The sequence below is a fragment of the Manis pentadactyla genome, chromosome 17, assembly GCF_030020395.1.
Source record: "Manis pentadactyla isolate mManPen7 chromosome 17, mManPen7.hap1, whole genome shotgun sequence".
NCBI classification, from domain to species: domain Eukaryota; kingdom Metazoa; phylum Chordata; class Mammalia; order Pholidota; family Manidae; genus Manis; species Manis pentadactyla.
In genome coordinates, this window is record NC_080035.1 from 63,211,291 (window position 1) to 63,230,173 (window position 18,883).

At 40.9% G+C, this 18,883-nt stretch overlaps 1 protein-coding gene across 6 annotated transcripts in view; it reads left to right on the forward strand.

Annotated features, from left to right (window-relative positions):
* The window catches only part of MYO16 (myosin XVI), a 570,453-nt gene that overhangs the window by 294,736 nt on the left and 256,834 nt on the right, over window positions 1-18,883 (forward strand). For all 6 annotated transcript variants that reach the window (XM_036893691.2, XM_057494602.1, XM_057494601.1 and 3 more), the window contains exons 15-16: window positions 5,044-5,161; window positions 18,044-18,191. In XM_036893691.2, the coding sequence (XP_036749586.2) occupies window positions 5,044-5,161; window positions 18,044-18,191 (266 nt within the window). The remainder of the gene's footprint in view (window positions 1-5,043; window positions 5,162-18,043; window positions 18,192-18,883) is intronic.

The following is an 18,883-nucleotide window of genomic DNA, read 5'->3' on the forward strand; positions in this document are numbered from 1 at the left end:
AAAGGCTTATTTTCTTATATATGTTTTAAGATATTTTGGGTGAACTCTTTTTTTGCATTGGATCAGAACAGTTGGATTGAAAACATGTAACACAGTTACAGATTGTTGTTCACATAGACAGTCCCACTTTGGTGTGTAGATACATTGAAGGGTGTGGTCTGATTAGCAGCTTTTAGGGGGGATTAATGGGTGCTGATCATAAAGCTTCAATGTATGTAAAGGAATTGATGACATTAAACTTAATGACATTAATGGGCAGGTAATAAACCTTCAACCCCTAAATTGATTTTTTTTTGACATATAACATTGTATTAGTTTTATGCATATAGCATAATGATTTAATATATGCATATATATGTATATGTGTATATATAATAATTTAACCTATATCTAGGTATATAAATATTGCAAAAAGATCACAAGATTAATGCCCATCATTACACATAGTTACAAAGTATTTTTTTCCCCTGATGGTAGGATTTACTCTCTCAGCAACTTTCAAACATACAATACAGCATTATTTACAGTAGTCGCCATGCAGCACACAACACCCGCAAGGCTGATTTACCTTATATCCAGAAGTCTGTACCTTTTGACTTCTTTCGCCCAATTTGAAACTTATTTTAAATTATATTCAGTAACACTTACTCTTATTTGATGACACCTTATTCTAATGCTTTATCTGCCTAAAATACTGCCAGGACTCAAGGAGGAACCAAAAAGGCCTATTAACAGCTAAAATAAAGGTCAGAAATTTCACACAATAAAACCCAGAAGTTTCACTGAAGGAGACACCTGCAGGTGCTTGTCTGTAGACAGATTCTCTTGTTTTTACACAGTGGTAGCAAGTTTTATGAACAAGTTTTGTCCAGGATGCAGCAGATTGGAGGAAGAACTTAAGGTCTGATAGAAGACTCTTGCAATCCTGCATACATGCAACACAGAACTGCTAGCAGAGGGAACAGAGAGGAAATTTATAACCAATGTAGAAAATGATCAGAATGGAAAGGTGCTGCTCTGGAAGTCCCTACCTACAGAGCTGACCCTCCACATTTCAGCATTTATAAAGGAAATCACTTGAGAATAATAGAAGTGCATGATAACTTCTAAACTTCAGACAAAATGAGACCCTTTTAAAGGAGCCCAGTTACTTTAGAGAACTCGGGTTCCACAGTCTGCCCTGGTTTGAGCTCACTGGCCCATCCAGATGCCTTTACTCTCCATCCTAATCGCATCCTCGTCCCCTTCCTAAGACGCAGCCCCGCCTGTCCAGCAGCCTTCCTGGACCTCCCAGGACCCCAGAGACACATCCAGAGTCTGATTTATGGAGCTTTCTCCTCCCAGGATACCCATCACAGTCAGTGGCACAGCCATGTCCTCATTCCCACAGCCAGAAACCTGAACTTTTTCATGACCGCAGCCTCTTTCAGCCTCCCAGACAGTAACAGTATCCCATCAGTCCCAGCCCTTTAGGATGGCTCCAGTTTTCTTCAGGCCCAGGGGCATGACGCAGCCATATGGGGCTGTGTGAGTGGCAAACATGCACGTAGGATCTTCCACTGACAAGTTCTGGCTGGGCCTAAACCAAGCCACTTCGCCCTGGATCTTACTGTAGTGTGAGGAAAAGCAGCCATTAGAGGTTATTCTGAACAGCAGTTACCAAAGAATAAATAGTAAAAGAATGTACTGACATAAAGGAAGGACAGTTTGGGATGAGCTTCAGCAGAAGATAGTGTAAGGCTGAGGAGTAGAGAACATTTTCCTTGTGGTTACATCAATGGCATGATGAAAGATTTATAAATTAAAAATTGTTATTTGGCGTGACGGGAGCCAAAGAACCAACTGAAGGGGTTCAGGAGGAAGCTAGCCATTTATAAATCCTATGGTGACATGGTGAGCAGAGCTGTCCAAGAAGGGGTGCGGAGTGCATGAGAAAGGGGGAGCTCAGCACTGAGCTCAATAGATGAGTTTTATGTGGCTGATACACATATTTCTAAGGGTGCACGGCTGTAATATTTCTAAATCGTATCCTTCAAATGATCCATCTTAAAAGTCTGCAGAAGTTCATATCCTGCCTTTGCCACGGGCGTCAGCAAGCACTTCACAGAGGGACAGATGGGTTTGTATCCTGTCACCACAGATATTGCTGTGGTTCCCCTGAACAATTACAGAACAGCAAAGGTCAGTTCGGAAGGCTGTTGTTTCTAATCCCTTGTATTTGAATTTATACTGTAGAAGCAGGGGATTTTCCGTGGCAGTAGGCTTATTGGAACACCAAGTCATCTTCTGGGAAAAAAAGACTGCCTGGGACTTTTTACTAATTCTGGCCCCAATGAGTTTCAACTTTAAGAAACATTCAATTCCATTCAAATTCTTAAATAAATATTTATTGAGCAACTGCTTTCACAGAACACAGCAATGGGGTCAGTTTGAGTAAGCCATTCTTTTTATTGAGGAGACCACAGGTTTTTTCTTTTAGAAAATACAGTAGGCTAACTATCGTGGTGATGATAGCACATAACTTTTAGTGGCATAGCTATTAAAATTTTATAGAAAAAAATACCATACAATGTAAATAGAAACACATCATGACAATAATACTTGAATCAGTAAGTACTGAGAAAATATACACTTACTTCCCTTTGCCTATATTTTTATTTAAAGTTTTATTACTGTGCCATATTCTCATTATGTTGCTTCAAAATTAAGGTAAACAGTGAAACAGTACCCATTTGGCATTTTCTTCTATATTTCTCTTAACACATTTGTTTAGTGCCACCTATTAGTCAAGTGTATAAAGATAAAAACCAGTATTTCAGTCTAACCAATATTTTAATCTTGAATTATGGACTAGCCGTGCACAATGAAAGAATGCCATATGAGTTTTTATATTTTGTTCAGTAGTGTTTGTGCTATGTTAGCAGTGTGCCATATACATCTTCACGGTTATTCTAGTAGTGGTAGCCCTTGGTGCAGTGACTAGACACACCGATTCTGCAGAGAGATTGCTCGCGCTCAGATCCCAGCTCCACTATTCATAAACTCTGAGCCTTAGGAAAAAGACTTAATCTCTCAATTTCCTTTTCTATAAAATGGATATCCTAGTTATGAGGATTCAAGAACCTAGATATATATACATACACACAGATGCATACATATACATGTATGTGTGTGTGTATATATATATATAATTTTATATTATGCCTATATTATATATTATATATTATATTATATATTATATTATATGTATAGATCTTTAGAATAGTGCCTGGCACATAATCAGCACAATAAAAGTGTTTTCTATTATTATTAACAAAAATAAAATTAATCTTTTTATTCATTGAATGCTTACCATATGCCAGGCACCAAGCAGAGAGCTTTACCCCCTGACATTGATGACCACAGATGGAGTTACTCCTGTGTTAGAATAAAGGAAAATGGAAAATGAGATTTGGGGGATTCATGAACTTGCTCAGTGTTATATAATCTGTGTTTAGCAGGAATGTGGGAGCAACTACTTCTCCAAAGCCCTTGTCCTGAGCCCTTACCCTTCCAGTCTGGACACATGTTACTGATCATTTTTCATGTCCCTTTTCTATGATAATAAAGGATCCATTTAATTTCAGATACATCAGCAAAATAACTAGAAGCCAAACTATCTTTAAAAAATCAATTCTAATCCTTTTAATGAATTTTTGAACATTTAGTGTAATATTATACATGTTTAAAATGTGTGTGCTTACATTTAAGTTTCATTGTGTGTTCATTTGATATTAAACTATTGGAAAGGAGTAAAAAAAAATAGAACCTTCAAAAAAACTAGTTCAAATTATTTTTCAGAAGACATTTCTGTCATCACTAGTACCAAGTCAGGATCCTTAAAATTAGATTATTATAGAAAGATCTAAGTTTAGGATTTCTGTAAAGATTCAATATGTTTCACCCAAAAGTTCAAACTTTGAAAACAGGTGTTTTACTATGTTTCACTATTACCACAACTTTTGGCACTTTTGATTCATGATTAGAATCAGAGTGTTGCTTTATAATCTTTCAGAAAATGAAATACTTCCAGGTGAATTGGATGCCTTACTTGAGCAGTGGCCAGGAAGTTAAAAAGTAGCAGCAACGTTTTTTCCTTTAATTTAGAGTAAAATTCTTAAAAAATACTATCACCAGAAACGACAAAGACCAACCCAGGGTTGTCAATGAGGTTATTGTACTCCCCCTTGTGGCTGATTCAGGAACTGCTTATAACATCCCTATTGGAAAAAAAATAGAAAAATACCTTTGAACTGTCCAGATTTTCAGACTTTTTGGGGTTATCACCATTATCAGAGGCACAGTCAATTGTTAGAAGAAATTTTGTTTGTTTTATAATAAATGTTTAAGGATTAAGGTGTCAAAGGAAATCTTAGATGCCAGGATTAATAGGAAGAGCTTCATTAACAGGATTGTAAAGTCCCGAACTCCCCACCTCTGACAGGATACGTGGCACTAAGAAACACGGCTTCATCTAGAATTCTTGTTCTGTTTCCATAGAACGGTGTTGGCACGGGGCATAAACAGGCTGCAGCCAGGGTTCTGTAGGGCTCACGACTGAGGAGTATGTGTGTAAAGTAAATATGGGTTCAAAAGAAAGTTACAAGCAAGTACTTAAGTTAATTTATTATTTTTAAAATAAATTCTGACTTTTGCTCTATTAACGATGATTCCTTCCCTCCAAAGCCAAAAAAGCGTTTCTACTCTTCTATTCAAGTTAAAGGCTCAAATAACACGTGTTGAGTTGTGCAGATGTGTGTGTGAAGAGATAGCAAAGTTCAGCCAGGTGCTCTGGTTATCATTATCCTGTTAACATTAGCTGTAGTTGGACACAGAGGATGCTAGGAGTTTGCAGGTTAAGAAAGAGTGACATTAAAACTCCAGGGTGGCATTGTATGACAACAGATGACTTCTTAAATAATGAAATATGCCTGCATCTTTGCTATTTTTCTCCATTTTTATTTTTAAAAATAAGTCGCTCAGTAAACATCCCTTTTGCTACAGGTCATGTGCATCTTAGAAGCCTTCGGCCATGCAAGAACAGCTCTTAATGATATGTCCAGTTGCTTCATAAAGTATTTTGAACTACAATTCTGCGAGAGGAAAAAATACTTAACTGGAGGTAAGTGTAAAATTACCGAAGAGAAATCTCACAAACGACCAGGAGAGGGCAGAAAAACACCAAGTATGAGGGCAACAGTGCTCTGTGTGTGTGTGTGTGTGTGTGTGTGTGTGTGTGTGCGCGCGCGCGCACGCGGACATGTACATTTAAATGTACATACTTGAGAAGTAGGGTTGTGAGTTCAGAAATGATTGTGAATTGAAAAATACTCTGTAATGCGTGGTGAACATTTTCAGTATGATTACTGTATAAACTATGCGTAATATGGAACCAAATCAAAAATAGGTGAAATGAACCCAACTTGAGGATAGAAACAACTCAGCTGCTCAATTAAAATAAACGCTAACTGAAGTACATAGTTCCTTCATACAACACACATTGAAATCTGTTGTAAGTAAAACTGAATCTGTATTTTTAAAATGACTGAATTGAAACAAATCAGAACATCAAAATAATCACCCAGTGAACCTGAACAAAAGTTTCTTATTTGATTTAAATATCTAATGTGTACTTTATCAAAACCCCTTATTTAAAATTCAACTAACTTAGAATTCACCTAGGATTTTACATCTTTCTAATCAAAACAGATTATCCATACAAATTAATAATATGAATACAATTACAGGTAGAATACCTAATCTACTTGAAGGAGCTAAATATTTTTAAATGTTCCCAGCATGCAAATAATTCTAATTGTAATGATTTTTAAAAGGGATCGATTTTATTTAGCTCTTATCTTAAAGATAAAATAAAGTACCTTATCTTTCCTTTAGGATTTGTTTCTACTAGTTTGGACCATAATTTAGAAACAAATATGTATTTTGCAGTAAGTATATGTCCAAATCCCATTATTACTAAGTGAAAGTTGGTTATAGACACACATACACACTCACACGCACACACACACACACACACACACACACATACACATAAAAGGAGCAAGAAAAGATAATTTTGGATGTTGAAGTTAGGGGCTTAGATTCTGCAACAGGAGAGTTGTTTTTATTAAATCTGTGGCAAGAGCTATATTTGAAGATCTGCCATTTTACGACAACCGCAGAGGAGAAATGTCCTGAGCCTCAAACTCTGGTGTTCGGGGCTTGGCTTTATAACGAACGCCTCAGGGTGAATGTGCCTCCAGGGGAAGGGTATAGCCTGGCCTCTTCAAGTAGGAGCACAGTTCCCTCCTGAGCTTTCAGGAACCAGTGAAGCCAGGAGCACAGAATGTTGCAAAAGCTGCATGTTCCTGCATCTCATGGCTCCAATGTGTGACCCTGAGATAAACCCTATCGGAAGATTTGGGAGCTTGTTAGAAATGCAGACTCTTGGGCCCCACTGCAGACCTGCTGACTGCAACTCTGTATGTCATGATTCCCGGTGATTCCCGTGAACACTGAGGTTTGAGAGGCCCTGTTCCAGCCCAGCCCAGCTAAAGCTCGCCGCCCCTGTTTATGCAGCATCAGCTCAGACGAGAGGTAGCTGGTCTGGGGTATCACTTGCATGACTACTTTTTCTAGAATCAATATTCCCTTTACAAAGACAAAGATACAATAACTGGCTTCCAAAGGTCTTATACATTGCTCATTTTTTTTACTTTTCTTCTCTGGATGGAATTTAACATGTCCTCTTCAGAAATGTTAACTTGGAATGGAACATAATTACATGCATATATTACAAAGAACTAGAAAACAACTCAGTGCACACTTACTTATCGAGCTTCTGTTAATCAGCCGCCCCTATTAGCACGCGGTCCCACGAAGTTTCAGCAAAACCAAACCCACAAATACCTCTCACGCGGCCTCTGAGGGCAGCACGCTGTGACACAGTGATAATGGATATTCTTAGGACAAACCCGAGGCACTTCAAGGGCCTGAAATGCCCTCTGCGTCATTAAGGAGCCCTGAGCATAAACTTTGCATGCTTTCAGCATTGTGCATGGCTGAATTAATTCTCCTCTTGGAAAAGCAGCAACCCCGGCCTCCATGTAGGTAGGCACGGACACCTTTCTCCACTTTCCATATTGTGTTTCTGCTCATTCCTGTTCTCTTGATAATTGGAACTCCTAATTCAGCCAAATCGCCTATATTTGAGTTTCCTGCTGTGTTCTTAAAAAAATCTGGCAAAATGGTTTTGTGGTGGTTTTTAGGTTTTTTGAAGTTTAAGAGTAAAGCAAAAACTACTAAACGAGCGAGCAAACAAGGGCAGCGCCGGCGGGCAGGCAGCGGTGGAGTGCGGTGCCCGGCGGAGGGCTGAGCGCGCAGGGCCGCCCTCTGCGGCTGCCTGTCCAGGGAGGGGGCGTTGAGGGAACTGACACGTCTGTCCTGAAAAGGAAGAGCGTCCAGGGAAGTGTGACAGGTGTCGCTGACCATCCGCGACCACGTGGGAGGGTCCCGAGCACCCAGAGTCGTACCCGTACCGCAGAGAGCTGGTAGGCGTTTCCGAGGCGGGATGCCGTCCCCTAACCCCGAGAACGTCCCACCTTCTCAGTTTGCCACGTGCTTTCGCACCCCAGCGCCGGGGGTGTTCACACAGGATGACCCAGCGGACTAACTGCGGTCCGCGTCGAGGCAGCGCCCCGGGTCCACGTTATTCTACAGAGGCTGCTGTGCCCCGCATCCCCCAAGTCCAGACGTGGATACCCTGAGCCGGTATCTAGCAGAGGACGTGGCAGCATTTCTCGCCTCCTGGAGCCTGGCAGCGTGGAATAAACAGTCGGTATGAGGATGCGGAGCAGCGCGTTAGTGTCCAGGGGCCGCTGTCACAGAGCCCCGGGCCCTGGGTGGCCTCAAACAGCAGAAGCTTATTCTGTCTCAGTTCTGGGGCCAGAGTTCCGGAAGGAGGGTGCAGGGAGGGCCGCGCTCCCTCCGGTGTCCCCAGGGGAGGATCCCTCGTCCAGTGCTGCCGGCTGCTGCTGGCCCGTGGTGGCCCCCCACCCCCAGACATGGACACGCATCGCTCCCATCCTGGCCTCCCTTGTGGGGGCTCCCCCTGCATCCGCTTTTCTTCTTATAAAGGCACCAGTCATGTTGGGTCGGTATGCACCCTGCTCCAGTTTGATTTCATCTTTAAAAAAATTGGTCTATGTTTTTATTGGATACTTTCATGTTTATTCTGCTCTGTTGGGTGTTGGTCCCAAACTAATTGGATTGGGCCCTGCCTTGCGGGATAGTCAAGGAGCTAGGGACTTGTCTGTCTGTCTGACTTCCCCACCCGAGTGTGAATCTGTGTGCATTGCTGCATCCCCAGGGCAGGGTCAGCGCTGAGTAAATGCTGAGTGAATAAATAAGTAAAGGGCCGATCGAGCATCTAGAAGTAACTTTAGGGTAAGTAGATGGAGCACTGAAGGACAGCAGGTTGAACGCTCTGGGGCCCCTAGATCTTTGCTAGATGACAAGGAGCCCATGAAGTGGGTGTCTGCACACTGGCCTCCAATTCCAGAAGGCGGGTCTGAGGCCCAGTGCTAAGTGCTGTTTGCATGACCTTGATCGAGCCAAGAGACTCTCAAGTTTTATTTGTAAAATGTAAAATGCAGGACAGGGGGCAGGTGGGGACAGTGCCATCCTATGAAACAGCGACCCTGCTGTGTGACCTCATCTTAACTGCCTTCAAACAGAGTCACATTTACAGGTTGTGGGCGTCGGGATGGAGGTATATCATTTGGGGGGACAGAATTCAGCCCACAACCGAGAATAAATGGAGATCCACTGTGTTTCTCTTCACTTTTCAAAATTATTTTCAGTTTAAGGATGGTCATCATTACCTTCAAAAACAGGCATTGAACACGTGGAGAGGCTGTAAGTCCATGTCATTCTTTTGAATAATTTCATTTTTTACTTAGACTCCTTTTCAGAAGGAAAAATGAAAGAGGTGTTAATTTTAACTACTTTATGCAACTTTTAAAAAGAGATGAGACATTCCAATCAGTCCCCCCATAAAAGCCTTCTGAATTTTACATGTTCACTAAAATAATCAAATTGGAGTAAGGTTATTACTCCTCAAACTAGGTAAAGTAAATGTAGATTACAAGTTGATTTTATGCTTGTGGTAGTAAAGATTTCCTTAAATTATGAACATTTATAAAATAGTAATGATTCTACTGGACAGAGAGTATTATCTTTGTAATTTTAAGGTTAATAAATGTATGTTTCCTTTACTGATACCATTGCTCACACTTGTATAGTTTAATGCCAACTCCCTATTTAGGAATATTACCACAAATTAGAACACAGAAAGCATGAAGCTTGGTTTTATGAAACACTAGCTATAGAGAAGTGAGGAGTGTTTCTCATCTTGAAGAAAATTTAATTAACAAATAACATTCCAGTCTGGCTTTCAGCCTTGTATTTGTCCCCCCTGCAATGCAATCATTCTGGGCTCCCCAGTGTCTATGCCAGCACCCTCAGGATCAAGCGACTTACAAACATCTTCTGTAACTACATAGATAAGTATATAGGAGGTTGATGTATAAATATTAGGAAACTTTGCCAATGGTCATACAGTACCTTTCATTTGAGACTTGAGGTCATTTTCAGGTGTCATTGTCAGACTTCCTAATGATTTCTGTTTTTTCCTCTAATAAGAGTACAGTGAGGTTTACATGGCATAAGTACAGGTGCCCTTAGGGAATTCATGGCAGAAAGTGGGATGGATGCCACATTCCCAGTCCTTTTTCATATGTTCAAGATCATCTGTAGTCTTTTAAGGGTCTTTTACAATATAAGGTCATTTGCTTTAGAGGATATGCTGCTTTTTAATATACTACACAAAATGGTCTTCCAGAATATATGCAGATCAGGTAGAATAGTATAGTCAGTCTTTTCACCACCTCATCATTTTATTGTTTATAAATCTTCAACAGTATGTGAAACAAACCTCAGTCATCTCCTGATCATTTTAAATTGCTCACAAGTCACCTGCTTCTTGCCAAAGGCAGATCAGCACACAAAGCTTTGCTCACGCAGGGCCGCTTGGCAGTGGGAGAGGGGCTTCCAGGCTGAGCTGCGGTGTGGCCACGGGGCTGGAGGGCATCACCCTCCTTTCAGCTCTTAGATAGGAGACCAGAGCTCATGCTCTCCTGTGTTCCTCTCAGCATTGTTTCACTGAGTGGGAGAGAAACTGCTTTTGGAGTTAGCCATTTCTCAGCCTTAAATAGAAGCTGTAAATGGTTCGGGATACCCAGCTGCCTCTCACCCTGAGAAGGGGTGGGGCAGTGCTGGGGAGGTGGCTGGGAGGCTGGGCCCTCGGTGCACTGCCCGCTCTGTGCACGTGGCCCGGAGCACAGCGCATGCCCTGTGCAGTCGCTCAGATGGCCCGTGGCCCTCAGCGCATCGCGCTCTGGGCAGATGGCTCAGGTTGCTGGGTGGCTCCTGGGTGCTTAGCAGAGCAGAGTGTGGTTCACAGTCCCAGACTTCATCTGGCAAGTAGATGTGCAAAACTGAAACATTCCATTTATCCAAATCTAACTAGAAACCAGAGAATTTCTCAGGTAATAATATTATCTCTTCTGGGATTTTTATTACTGAAGAGAATGCTGTCCATTCAGCCCTGGTTGAACATTCTAGAAATTCACCATGTCCCAGAAAACACGTGGTTTTAATGTTCTTTCTAACTGCTTAACTGTGGAATTATACACCCTTAGTAATGACAGAATACCTTGCAGTTTTGAAGAGCATTAGACTGTCCAGCATGAGGAATGTTAGTTAAAGCTTCAGACTTGAGAGTCTTCTGTCCCAAAGTTTTTGGAGATGAAAGTCTCCTTCTTCCCATTTTGGTGGTAATTACAACCCACTCTGCCTGTCTGTTGTTCAATAATTTATACACCAGCATAAACAAATATTACTATTTGCATGTTGTAGTGTATTACAGCTCTCCCAGGACTCAGCCTCTGTGGGCTCGGAGGAGAAGCCTGGGGCCCATGGGCCCCTCCCATGCCCCCATCTGGCCACTGCCCAGATTCCAAGCAACCCCTCCCCATCCGGGACTGCCACCCTGCTGGGCTCTGGGCTGACCGCTACAGCCACGGCTCGCCCACCATGTGGCCTCATCTGTGTCTGTGTGCAGGGAGCCTGAGCTCTGGATTCCGGGGTGCTCAAAGCCCCACAGTGACCTTCTGGGACCCACATTCTCTGAATGTAACCTCGTCTGTGACGTCTCCCTCCTAAGGACTCCCGCCCACTTTGCGGTTTTTGGAATGGCTTTGTTTTTCATGGCCTCATTTAAACGCGTATATGTTGGTGAAAGGACATGTGCTTTGGAAGCTCAACAGAAATCAAGGCCAGCCATCTGCAGCTGGCCCGGCTCCCCCTGGGCTGTGCCCACTCAGTCCATGCAGCCCTCTGTCCTCTCCTGCAGCCTGCAGGCCTGGCTCCAGGCCTTTCTGAGTGACGTCTGGCCACAGCCGCCTGTCTTCCCTGGTCCTCGGGGTCCCCTCGCTCAGCACATGCCCCACATGCTCCAGCCATGCTGACTGTTGACGGTCCCTGGCTGCGGAGGCCAGCTCGCTGGCTCATCTTTGCCGAGGCTCTGCCTCTCCCGCTGGGGCCGGGACGCCATTGCACCAGTTTCATTTCACCTGTGCAGAGAAACCCCTTGTTCTTCCCCAAACCCCTCTCCCTAATGTGCCCAGATCCCAGCCCCGTGGGCTCTAGATCACGTCTCCTTCCCGATTTATTTCATGGCACTTGTCAGGACTGAAACGTCCTTTTCATTGTCTGGTTACTTATTGTCTGTGTCCCCTATAATGTATGCCTGTGGAGGGCAGAGGTCGTGTCTGCCCTGGCTTACAGTAGGTGCTCATTAATGTGCCTGTTGGTTGACTGAATCTGAGGCCCAGAAGCGTTAGTGACAGTGAAGTGAAGCACTCACGATTCAGCTCAGGGAGGACTCTGCATAAAGCCGGCAGGAGCCGTGGTGCCCCGCGAAGAACGTGCATCACCAAGGGCATGAAACGGATCAGGACAGGACAGTCACCAGCATTTAACTCTGAACCTTTTCCCCTTAAATCAGAGCCAGTTTCTCTTTGTAATTACAGTTTGTGTATGCCAAGAATAGAACTGCGCCACGTCCTTAGTGCCTGCCCTGTCTCCTGGGGACAGACAAAGCAGAAATATGCTGGAGGGTCTGCAAGGCGGGGCCCCCAGAGTCCACACGTGGTTAGGGAAGGATATTTGGCTCCTTGTCTGTTCTGTGTCCTGAAGACACCCGCCTCTGTTTTAAGTGGAAGTTGAGATTCCTACTTAATCCGGAATGCCTCCCAGTGAAAATGCCAAGACTCTGTTGTCTACTGGGAGAGCGAACTCAGAGCTAAAACAAATGAGGTGGAAAGTATATTAGGGCCTTTGCTCATGTTTTTTCAAATCCTGATTAAAAAACAGTCTTCATCTTCATTATTATTATCATCAATTATCCTTAGTGCGATGCTCTCAATTGGACATTCTTCAGAAGTTTCAGAGCGCTTTAGGTGATCTCACCTCCTTTGAGGTGCAGCCTCTTCTGGTGCAAACAGCTTGGTCCTGGAAAGCTGCCAGCGCAGCGTCTGGTCTGCTAGGTGCTCTAAAGGTAGTTTCCTTCTTGTGAAGTCCACAGGAAGCCTGGGGCCTTCGCATCTCTTCATCCCCAGATTGCTCAGACTCCTTGTTGAGTCACTTTTCACTTATTCCCTCCCCACCAATAGCATTAAATGACTGTGAATAATGGAGTCAAAGAAATGCATAGGTGTGAAAGAGACTATTTGGCTGTGTTAATCAAGCAATGGTATACTTTTGGTGATGCTAATTGAAGGCATGAAGGGGGCTTCCTGGCTGGAGGTCCTGGTTAAGTGTTTCTAACTAGATACATGGGGCAGGGAAAAAAATGGGTGGGGGATGTTTCTGGAAGTCAGTGGGAAGGGCACTGAGCAGACATTTGTCTTTCTTGGAGAAGATTTATTCCATCTTCTTCATTCATATAGAACAAAAATTGACATAGCTCCATAAAACGCTTTTATGGCATATTATGTCATATTATCTGCAGACATGTATATATTTGCAGTACCAATTTTCTGAGAAACATATTCATAGGTAGATTTCTGGGAAGATGGAGAACCACAAGTATATTTCTAGTCAAGAATATTTTTAACATAAAAAATCTTTTGATATTTACAAGTCTTGAGTCAAAAAATGAGTACTTCCCTTCTGTGTGTGTGGAGATGTACATGAATGAGTCAAAAACCTTTCACTTTAGTTCCTGTCATTGTCCTTCCATTATGACAGTTTCATTCCAAACACCACAGGATGGCCTGCATTTTCTCCATTTGGGAGCATACTTCAGTTTCCCAGAAATTTGAATTCTTGGTTGTTTTGTGTTTTCTTCTATCTAAAAGCTCCTTCGCGATAGTTTTTTTTAAATCCTACTGATCCAAATCCTGCTAATCCACAGCAATTTTATTCACTGCTGGAGATGAGCTAACTAGGATGATTACTAATTATACTGTTTTTGAATTTAGATGGAAGGTATTGGAGTCACTCTGTGATGTGGAATTTGATTAGTTTTGAATGCTGCTCTAAATTAAGCTTGTATGTTGTCTGGGACAAACGGGCGTGAAGTCACCCCTTCTCCAAACACAGAAGCATTATGGTCAGAAGGTCACCATGCAGCCCTGCCCTCTCCCCTAATGTTTCTTTTGTCGATAACTAGAAAATAATGGAAGCAAACCATGGCAGTTAATTTTCTCTGTGTATAGATTTAAAAATATTCTCTTGAACAGTGTTGATCTTATTAATATTAAATGGAAAATGTTTTCAGCAAATGAATTGCTTATGAAAGAAACAAAAGGAAAGAAAATTTAACAATTATGATTTCTCATTGAAATTACCACCTGATTAAATACTTGTGGAGAAATGGAAGAGAAAGTATTCCACCCCATTCTAATTTTAACTTCACCTTGGGACACTAATTAAAGGGATATTTTGCAAGAGCCTGTCTTTATGCCTTTGCAAGAACTGTTCTAGAAGGTGTCTAAAACACAGCTTTTCTTAATAAGGAGTATTAATTTTGAGATTTTCTTCTGGGCACTGAGAATCATTCTGACCGGCTAAATTGAACACCTACCAAAATTTATAAGAAGCCAAGCACTGCATTAGTCATTTGATTTGCTCAAGCGGATCTGCCATTTAAAACCAAAATTGGGAGACCTCACATTTTTGCTTTTAGAAGCTGGACTCTAGAATAATTATTACCAGACTCATTGAATGAGATTTTTTAATAGTTCAAATGTAGGGAATAATCAGTACCATTTGCCTTTGTAAAAACTGCTTACGTTTTGATCCAAAATATTATTGACCATAGATTCTTATTTCAAAGTGGAAAACTACAGTAGTTCAGTAGTTCATGGTTGCATTTGAAATTCAAATGTGTAATTGTTCACTGGCCTTTCATAATCATGAGAATAAACCTAAATTCAAATAAAAAGAATGTTCCAGAAGCCATAGAATTTTTCATGCCAAACATATAGCCATAGATTTGGGTCAATGCCAGCTTACGGGTTGTCAGTCCTATCTCTAAAGCAAAATCAGAGTTGTGATTGCCATATTACATCCTTTTGTCATTATTTAGCTTCTGTGAAATAAATTTCAACAGCGTATATTTATATGGGTTATTTGCTTTGTTTTTGTAATGTTTGGAGGCAGAGGACTGAAGTAATAGATATTAGGTAACAGTCCTTCTACTGTACCCAGGAGGTCACAATAAAGTGTGGCTGGACACTGTTCACACTGGGCATGCATTATTTTACAGACACACCACTGACTGCACTCCTTACCTGAGAGGTACATGTCACTTTTGCAGTATCTGTTTCATTATCTACTACTGAGCTATAAACCTTGATGTAGCTCTTTTTTATAACTTCAGTGTAAGTCTTGACACTTCCCTAACATACATTTTACATATTAAACTGTATCTGCATAAATTAATATCTGCCTTTGCTGCAGTGGGTTTTTCCCAGTGTTTCCAGCAGAGACTACGGTCTATATCTGTAGTCCTTAGTGGTACGGCCATTTACACTTCTGACCTGGTTGATATTAATACTTGATAGCATCTATGGCAGAAAGCTTTATCATCAATATCTATGGATATAAACTATAGCAATATGGCTTAGACTTTCAAATTGAAAGACATCAATAAAGAAGATTCTAAAACTTCTTTTGGTGCCTACATTATAGGTAAAGGCATGTCTTTTTGCACATATTATTTGTGTACAAACATTCTGTGTTGGGCCAAGACAAAGGTAAGAATGTCCCCTTCTCACCTTCCTCTTAGGGTCATCCTGGGAATCCTAGCTAATACAATAAGACAAGAAGGAAATAAAAGGTCTACAGATTGGGAAGGACAAAATAAAACTGTCTTTGTTCACAGACAACATGACTTATCTCTGCAGAAAATCTGAAAGAATCAACAAAAAAGTCTCTGGAACTTATAACAAGGTTGCAGGATACAGTTACTATACAAAAATCAATTGCTTTCCTATATATCAGTAATGAACAACAGGAATTTGAGATTGAAAACAATATCATTTCTGCTACCAACAAAAAATGAAATGCAGTTGACCCTTGAACAACACAGGTTTGAACCACTTATTTACAGATGTGAATATGTTGAAAAATTCCTGTACATTTGTGACAATTTGAAAAAACATTTTTCTCTAGCTTACTTTATAATAAGAATATGGTATATAATACAGATGACATACAAAATATGTGTTAATTGACTTTCTGCTATTGGTAAGGCTTCTGGTCAACAGGTTATTAGTAGTGAAGTTTTTGAAGAGTCAAAAGTTGTACATGGATTTTTGACTGTGCAGGAGATTGGTGCTCCTAACCCCCATGTTATTATTCAAGGGTTAACTGTACCTAAGTATTTATACCTGAGTATAAATCTAACAAAATATGTACAAAATCTGTATGTGGAAAATTATAAAATTCTGATGAAAAAAAATCAGAGATCTAACTGAATGGAGAGATATTCAATGTTCATGGATAGGATGACTCAATATTGATCAGATGTCTGTTCTTCCCAACTTGATCTGTAGTCCAACACAATCCTGATAAAAAAATCACAAGATACAAGTTTGTGGATATTGAGGTCATGTTTATGTGGAGAGTTAAAGGATCCAGAAGAGCCAACAGGATACTGAAAAAAGAACAAAGTTGGAAGACTGGCACTACCCAACTTCAAGACCCCATAAAGCTACAGTAATCAAAACAGTGTGGTATTGGTGACAGAACAGACAAATAGATCAATGAAACCAAATGGAAAGCCCAGAAATAGACCCACATAAATATAGTCAACTGATCTTTGACAAAAGAGCAGAGATAGTTCAGTGGAGGATAGTCTTTTTAACAAATAATTCTGGAAGAACAGGATATCCACATGCAAAAAAAACCAAAAAACAAAAAGGACTTAAAAATGGATTATAAATCTAAATATAAAAACAAAACTATAAAACTTTTAATAGATAATATAGGAGAAATTCTAGGTGACATTGTGTTTGACGATGATTTTTCAGATACAACACTATAAACCCAATTCATTAAATAAATCATTGATAAGCTGGACTTCATTACAATTTAAAAAATATCTGTTCTCTGAAAGACACTGTTAAGAGAATGAAATGATGGGCCACAAATAGAAAATGTTTGCAAAAGGTCTATGTGATGAGGGACTGTTATCTAAAATATACAAAGAACTCTTAATACTCAACAATAGGAAAACAACTCCATTAAAAAAATGAACAAAATATCTGAAAAACATACCTCACCAAAGAAGATATAAAATTGGAAAATAAGCATATAAAAAGGTGTTCCACATTGTATGTCATCTGTGAAATGCAAATTAGAACAGCAGTGAGATACCACTGTATACCCTTTAGAATGTCTAAAATCCAAAAATCTGACAATATCAAATGTTGGTGAGGATGTGGAGCAACAAGAACTCTGATTCACTCATTGCTTATGGGAATGCAGAATGGCACAGCCCCTTTGAAAGACAGCTTGGCAGTTTCTTACAGAGCTAATCATAGTCTTACCATATGATCCAGGAAACACACTCCTTGGTGTTTACCCAACTGAGTCAAAAACTTATGTCTACACATAATGTGGATACAAATGTTTATATCAGCTTTATTTATAATCACAAAACCTGAAGGTAACCAAGTTGTCCTGTATAGGTGAATGGGTAAACTCTAGCACCTTCATACATGAAATATCATCCACTGACACTGATTTTAAAAAAAGGAGTCAAGCCATGACAAGACAGAGAAGAACTTTAAATGTAGATTGTTAAGTGAAAGAACCTAATCTGAATGGGTTACATACTGTGTGAGTCCACCTACATGACATTCTGGAAAAGGCAAAGCAATAGCAAAGATAGGCGCAGCGGTGGTTGCCAGGGGCTGGGAGAGGGAGGGATGACTAGTGGATGGAGCACAGGGGATTTTTAGGGCAGTTTGACCATTCTGTGTGCGTTTACCCTGGTGGATACGTGATATTATGAATTTTTCAAAACCCATAGAATGCACAACACAGAGTGAACACCAGTGCAAACTGATAGACTTTAGTTAATAATCATGAATCAATTTTAACAAATGTACTGCACTAATGCAAGATGTTAATAATAAGGCCAACATGTTGGGGAAGGAAAGAGGGCACATTGAACCTCTCAGTCCTCTGCTTAACTTTTCTGGAAACCTAAAACTGTTCTAAAAGATAAAGAGTATTAACAGTTTTTAAAAAGGTCAGTGTTTGAAAAGCAGCTGCACTATTTTCTCTTGCAGTTAATTAGCATGTGTAACTTTATGGAAATGAGACTAATAATGCCATTTAACAGAATCACTTTTCTTTTCTTAACCAGCCATAATTTATACATACATGCTAGAGAAATCCAGAATTGTGTCACAACCTCCTGGCCAGAGCAATTTCCTCATTTTCTACTTGTTGATGGATGGTTTATCTGATGAAGAAAAACATGGCCTTCACCTTAATAATTTACGTGCACACCGGTAAGTGGCTGTGTATTTTCTATCCAGTAGCTCTGCCTTCAAATTGTGATTGCCTTTTAGCAGTCTTCATTATCTTCTTATTTTTCTGAAAAGTAATGGTGACTAAAAGAGAATATTTGCATAATATCAGGTTGGAACCATCTGGGTATCAGGCATCTAACTGTTGAAGGTAGAGGTGAAGTAGTGTGTGTGGTGTGTGTTAGCTTATGTTTCTGTTTTTCTAGTTTTCACATCAGGATTTAAAAAAAAATTATTGTATATATAGACATTTATATTCCTCTGGATGTTTGGGATATAACATTAGTCATGCATTGCTAGTCTTCGGAAGTCTTTGAAATAATGGGAAATATTATTTGGGCAATTATTCATTAGTGACAGATGAAGTTGTGTAACAAGTTAAGTGAACTGTGGGGCTGATTCTGTGCACTGGAGGTGAAGTGTTGAAGTGCAGCTGTGGTGGTCGTTGCATGGCGCCGGCGGCCAGGGGCACAGGCATCGCGAGATGGGGAATGTCTGCACTGCCGCCGAGTGCCGGGCTCTGTGCACCTCCTCATGAGGCCTGGCCGAGATGGGGGTCAGGATGGGAAGGGAACAGTAGGGAGAGAAAGCCCCATTCGGAAGAGAAGTAGGTGTGAGAGGCGAGCGACAGGGAGCTGGACGTGGGACCCAAACGCACTAGGACGTTGGTGACT